Source organism: Tasmannia lanceolata, unplaced genomic scaffold (genome assembly GCF_043159265.1).
Source record: "Tasmannia lanceolata isolate RefF3 unplaced genomic scaffold, GAP_Taslan_0.1 ptg000006l, whole genome shotgun sequence".
NCBI lineage: Eukaryota > Viridiplantae > Streptophyta > Magnoliopsida > Canellales > Winteraceae > Tasmannia > Tasmannia lanceolata.
In genome coordinates this window covers 48,993,483-48,999,717 of record NW_027518683.1, presented here as the reverse complement: position 1 = coordinate 48,999,717, position 6,235 = coordinate 48,993,483, and the positions used below count along the sequence as shown (strand labels likewise).

Here is a 6,235-nt window from a genome sequence, read left to right as displayed (position 1 = left end):
GCTTCTTTGATTACGTTTATTTCGTGATCTTGGTTCATTGTTTTTAAGGAATCGGACGGACAAAGTCTGATCAGACTGCGCGCAAGTAAAAAGGAACAAATCATTAGAGGGGTTGGGCCTCTAGCTTAATGGTTGAGGCTTGGTTTCTCAACCTCGAGGTTTCAGGTTCGATCCCAGCCTAGCAACCAAAAAAAGGGAACAAATCATAAGATACACACATTGAGATTTTGTGGTTCGGCTACTGTTAGAAAGAAATAAGCAAAGGCTACAACAGATTAACTTGAAACTCACAAGGCGTAACCCTTTTCTTTTATAGGTCTTACAAAACAAAAAGAAAAGGTCCACCATCAGTTTCTCTCTCCCATTCTTTCCTTTCTCTTCAGTATATATTCAATTAATCTGAGCTCAAGACCTAGTACTAACTAGGAGACCCCTAGACTAATTATCCTCTTTCTCTCCTAGTCAAATTAAGTACAATAACAATCCTTGTTGTACTAGGTAACTAGTCTAATTAAGTACTATGGGCGCCATAACAATACTCGTTGTACTAGGTAACTAGCCAAAGGAGAAACCCACTGGAGACAGAATCATTCCAACCATTAAAAATCCTTGAATCACAAGAGTTTGAGATAAGGATGTCCAAAGTTGAAAACCAGATGGTGTTCTAGTTCACAGTAAGGAGAGTGTTGAGCAAACCAAGGTTTAAAATTTCGATTTCGGTACTGGTTTCAGACTTCCGGAAATCCGAAATTTCGGTCGAAATTTGGTAATTTGGTTCCAAATTCCGGACCCAAATTTCAAAATTTTGGACCGAAATTCCGAAATTTTGTAACACTTTTTTTATATTATTAAATAATGTCATTAAATCGAAATTTCGGACCGAAATCCGAAATCCGAAATTTGGTAAATGGCGAAAAATTGAATTTCAGAAAATTTTGGTTTCAGTTGAAATTTAAAACCATAGAGCAAACCACATAACCCAAGGGTCATGCAAAAGATTCAGACGGTCCGAAATTTCGGATTTCGGTGGGGATTTAAAACCATGGAGCAAACCACATAACCCAAGGGTCATCCAAAAGATTCAGACTGAAAACCATCTGACTAAGGTAGCCTCAAGTGACACAAACTATCTAGTGAATTTTAGTGACTTTTAAAACCATGATAAATGGAGGATAACTTTGAAATTGCCTATATATTGACTCTTAAACGATTAAAACCAGGGGCATTATGGTTTTTTCAATAGAATCAACCACAAAACTTGATCAGGAATGGATCAATGTCTGTGGTTGATGATCAAATGCTAACAGCAATGGTTTCCCTTTTCAAGAAACCTCTTTTTTTCTATAAAAATTGAGAATGCAATTTTTTTCTCCAATGTTTAAAATCCTTATCTCATGCTTACCTATGACATCCATATGGTCGAATACTCGAATTTTAGGAAAGAAGGGTACTTTAGGGTATTTTAAAATGAGAAAAACATTGTAATTTTTCATTACCCAGAGTCTAGTAAACACACATTGTTTAATAATTTTTTGATATATAAGCGGGCTTCAACCCACAACCTCGTTGGTGCATTACAAATCACTTTCCAAGTGAGATGTAGGCCTAAGCATTTTTTTTAAAGTGTTCATGAGACACAAAGTTGACCCTTAAAGTGAATCATGACAGCAAACTATTCCACTCTTGGTGTTATGCCATGGGAAGTTCTAAGTTCTTTTGGAGGTGGTCACATTCTTTTATAGGGTTAGTTTTTGTTCTAGGTAGTTACATCTTGTCAATTTGCAGGTTTCAGGTAGTTACCTCATAGAGTAGTGGTGAATTATATAACTTAAGTAGTTTTAGCGGACATGATTTTTACCTAACAATCTTAACAATGCTCGGAAAATTCATCTTTCAAGAAGAACCTTTCATGATTGCCAAAAAAGCAACTCATATACACCCAAACCACCCTCCTTGGGACGGCCAATGCTTTCTCATTGTCCCATTGTTACTGCATAAATGCGTCCCACCTAGATAGAATACGTTAGTTTATTGTGGTATCCCCCTACAGGGGGTGAATTTATCCTCAAGGAGTGAACAATTCTCACAGAAACCGATAAAGGGGGGATGTTATCCGTTTAAGTGGAGCGGGGGGAGGGGGTATCATTTCCCTTTCCTTTGTGTGGAAAGGAGAAAGTCTATTTACCCAGTTATCTTTTGTCTTTTAGCTTTTGCAATTTAAGCTTTTGTGGAATTTTCAAACCAAACTTGAGTTTCCATCCTTTCCCTTGTCCTTTGTGGAGATATTTAGTCCCGTATTGGAAAGTGAAGGAAAGGTTCATGAAAATATATTGGTTTTCACTTCTCTTGGTTTGTGAATGAGAAGAGGAAAAGGGGGACCTATATGGATGAGTGGTCAAGTGGACCCGGTGGGCTTTTCGCTATGCCACACACGTGTGTCGCCCACCCAGCCGCGCATGTGGCTCAAAGCTTTTTCTCTTTCCCTCAATTTTTTTTTGTTACTAGCCATATTTATTTTTATGGAACTTCGAAGTTATTGGCGCCGTTCTTGAAAATAACTTCGCCGGTATTTGATGAATAACTTCACTGTTCTCGGTCAAATACCTTCGCCTTTCCTAACAACTTCGAAACTATTTAGCGTGATGTTTTGACGCTATGGTTTTGTAACCGCCTAATAAGTGTTGGGAACCATTCTAAACGTTTCGTAATCCTGTCCCTTAACTATGGGGATTATTGACGCGACTTTTGAAAGTCTTTTTAAGGCGTCGTTTTGGGTTGAGAAAGTATTGCAAAGAAGAAAACAGAAAGTTTCTCTGGTTTTTCCTCTTCTTCAACTTTATGTTTCTTACTGTTTATAAGTTTTGGGGTTGTTTTTCCATCTCTGATCAAGGCTGCATAAGCATGTTCGCTAAGCATCTTGGTAGCGTGAGTGCACACCCCTTGGAGCGGAGTTGTCGTATCCGCCAACAGACCCAATCTGCACCGCGATTCGTCGTATGTGGGGGGCGATACTTGTCTCAAGGATAGCGAATTGAGATTCATGCCTTAACTCACTGATAAGTTTCTCTAACCATCTTTCGATTACTGTTTATTCTACAACAGATCATATTTGCTTCACTGTTTCACATTCGATTTTGCTATATATAATCAGATTCGTCTTGAAGAAAGGTATAATCCAAAATGTCCCCCTATATTCCTAAACAACATATTTTGTGGTACTTTCTTTCTAGTTATTTGGCATGGACAGGAGTGTTAGAAGGGTCATATAACCCCCGGGCAAAATGCTATGCGCAATGGAATCAAATCACATAGTATAATAATTATCTTTCAATTTTGCCCTTAGCATAGGATTTCTAGGAACTAGATTATATTTTGGTGATAAAATAAACATATCTTTCTAGAAATTAGCACGAAGAAGATCGTCTGCTTGATCTAATCCCCGAATCGCCACGAATGAACTTTTCACCGCGGACGCCGCAAGTTGATCAGATGGGATCCTTTGATCTTTACACAAATGGATAGAACTAGGGCTGCAACTCGGGTCGGGCGGGTCGGGTTTTGGAGAACCCAACCCTACCCGAGAAATATCTCGGGTCGGGTTTTTTCACGTTGACGCAATTTTTTAAGGAAAATTCTTGTTTGGCAAGGCAACTCAACTCATAGAAGTAGAAATTACACTCACATTACACTTGAATCAAACAATGATGTAATTACACTCACATTACACTTGAATCAAACAATGTTGTAATTACAATCAAACAATGCTGAATCAAACACTTGAATCAACTCAACTCATAGAAGCAGAAATTACACTTACATACAATAACAGTGGGTGCTTAGGTTTTCACTTTTAACTCTTAACTAACAATAGAAAAAAAATGTACATACTATAACTTATGTAACTCGGGTCAGGTCGGGTCAGGCCCCTTCAAACCCGACTCGACCCGAGATTCATGCGGGCTTTTGAATGCTCAACCCGGCTCGACCCGAAACCCATGAAACCTGAACCCAACCCAGGCTATTTTCGGGTCGGGTCGATGCGGGTCGGGTAAAACCCGGCTCGAGTTGCAGCCCTAGATAGAACAACTCTTATTCTATTTACGGATCTAATCTAAATCAAATCTAATGGATGCGATTATTTCAATTGTAGATGGAGCTTTAATAGTGAAGAACTAGAAGTAATGGAGAGAGAGAGAGAGGGAGAGACGTTTATAAGTTGAGTGAAGTTTTCCAAAAGTAATACTTCTACTAAAAACTAAATGTCCACCGCTTTTTATATATTTAGTGTTTTTTTTTTTTTGACTTTTGAAAACCTATAATATCTCACTTAGATATTATCTAAAACTAGTTTTCTTCCTTTTTGAAAAAGGAAGCCTATGAAGTGGGGATTCCATTTTTTAAAGAAAACTTGAATGTTATAGCTTGCCCAAGCTTTGGAAATTGTGGGTTGATTTTTGTTGGTTGCAAAAGGATCTCCTAAAAGATCTCCACTTTATTCTCTTTTATTCTCTTTCTCTATTTCTAGGAAATTTCTTTCTTTTTATTCTAAAAAAAAAATATGACCAAGATATTATTTTATATAAATAATAAGATATTAATAACTATAATATTTTCCAAATCTATCCCTAAGTTATTGATGAAATTCCATTTTAGGGCACTTTGACTAACAAGGAGTATTAGAGACAAGGGTTATCTAGATTGGTTTGTTAGGGGTTTTAGGTGAAGTGGCAAGTGTGGTTTCTCTTTATAAAGAACATGTAAACCATCTTTTTGAAAGAATTGAAGAAATCTATCACATAAATGGTGCTTTTGCACACAAAATAGGACCGACCCTTTCCCCTCAAAGTGGGTGAAGAGGCTGATCTTCCCTCAAGAAGATCAAATCCGTTGCGTGATCTTCCCTCCAAGAAGATCAAATCCGTTGCAATTGATGGAAACACCCATTGCCTTGCTCAAAAAATCATGGAAGAAGTTTAAAAAAATAACACCCAAGAAGATGAAAATGTCTTATTATCAGAAGAGAAAAGATCATCATCCAACCACTACCATACTATTACTTCTTGCATTTGCTAATGACGAGAAAAAAAAAAACAGAGGACGCCCCGCTTTGTACACTGTTTTTCCAGCATCATCATAATCATCCTACAATCACGAAAATGGCGTAAATGATTCCAGGTATATAGCCCAGTAGTGTCAGTAACAAGTCGATCCAGAACTCCACCTGCAATTATAAAACAATACCCAAAAAACTCAACAAAAACAAATCAAACTTCAGTTTTTGTCTCCATTCTTGCAAGTTTTAAACAAACCCACAAAGGAATCTTAACCCAAAATGAAATAAACATATCAAACTTCATTTTTCCTCTCCATTTTTCACATATTTTCTACAAACCCACAAAGGAATCAGAACTGAGAATGAAATAAACATATCAAACTTCATATTCCACTCCTTTGTTGAAAGTTTTTTTTTTTTTTTTTTACAAACCCACAAAGGAATCTGAACTGAAAATGAAACAAATACATAAAAAAGATGGAAAGAAAGAAAGAAAGAAATAGCTTACTCCACATCCATAACGGAGGAAAACTCCAACAGGTGGTAAGAGTATGGCCAAGAGCACTTCCAAGAATGTTTCTGAACCCATCTCTGATTCAATACAGAGAGAGATGGTTACTTGACTGTGCAGATAATAGAGAAATGGTAGGGATTAAGAAGCTTTTGAGGAAGACACGTTGTGGAGGTTGGCGTTTTAGTTTGACACGTACCACCATCGATATATGAGGAATTGCTGGTCCTTCGCAACAAACTCATCTCAATTTCTAGCATATCAAGTGTAGAGCCCAGATTGCATTCCTGTGGGCCCTCCCTCCTTTCAAAGTTGCTATGGTTACATAATGCCCATGAAAAGGAATGCTAGACTGAAGGGAGCCCTCGCAAAAATTAATGAAAGGGTTCCCCGATTGGCTGGACATCACCATCCAAGGGACCAATACTATGCAGGTCGGCTCATGCTGGTCTACAAGATCAACGATCTTGATTGCAGGTACTTGTCCTATGTAAGACAATAGAATTGATCATCACCATTGATTAATTTTGATAATACTGTCTGCTTAGTTCTTCTCAAAAGATACCAACCACTTGTTCGAGATGGGACCATGCCCATGTGGGTCACCCCATAATGTTCTACAAGATCAATGATTGTGATTCCACATCCATACCGATGATCCTAACATTGAC

General features: G+C 37.7%; 1 protein-coding gene across 1 annotated transcript; it reads right to left on the bottom strand.

Annotated features, from left to right (window-relative positions):
* Positions 1-4,982: 4,982 nt before the first annotated feature.
* On the bottom strand, positions 4,983-5,754 carry LOC143878668 (Low temperature and salt responsive protein family). Its single transcript, XM_077380921.1, has 2 exons — positions 5,562-5,754; positions 4,983-5,221 (listed from the first exon to the last, which is right to left on the bottom strand). Exons 1-2 carry the CDS (start codon positions 5,640-5,642, stop codon positions 5,138-5,140), a joined length of 165 nt encoding a protein of 54 aa, XP_077237036.1. The 5' UTR covers positions 5,643-5,754; the 3' UTR covers positions 4,983-5,137.
* Between the last annotated feature and the right edge of the window lie 481 nt (positions 5,755-6,235).

Bases quoted from the DNA above. Each gene is read 5' to 3' on its own strand.
- LOC143878668 (XM_077380921.1), bottom strand. From the start codon at position 5,642: ATGGGTTCAGAAACATTCTTGGAAGTGCTCTTGGCCATACTCTTACCA. The intron at 5,222-5,561 runs GTAAGCTATTTC...TTATAATTGCAG, and splicing joins TCCTCCGTTATGGATGTGGA to GTGGAGTTCTGGATCGACTT.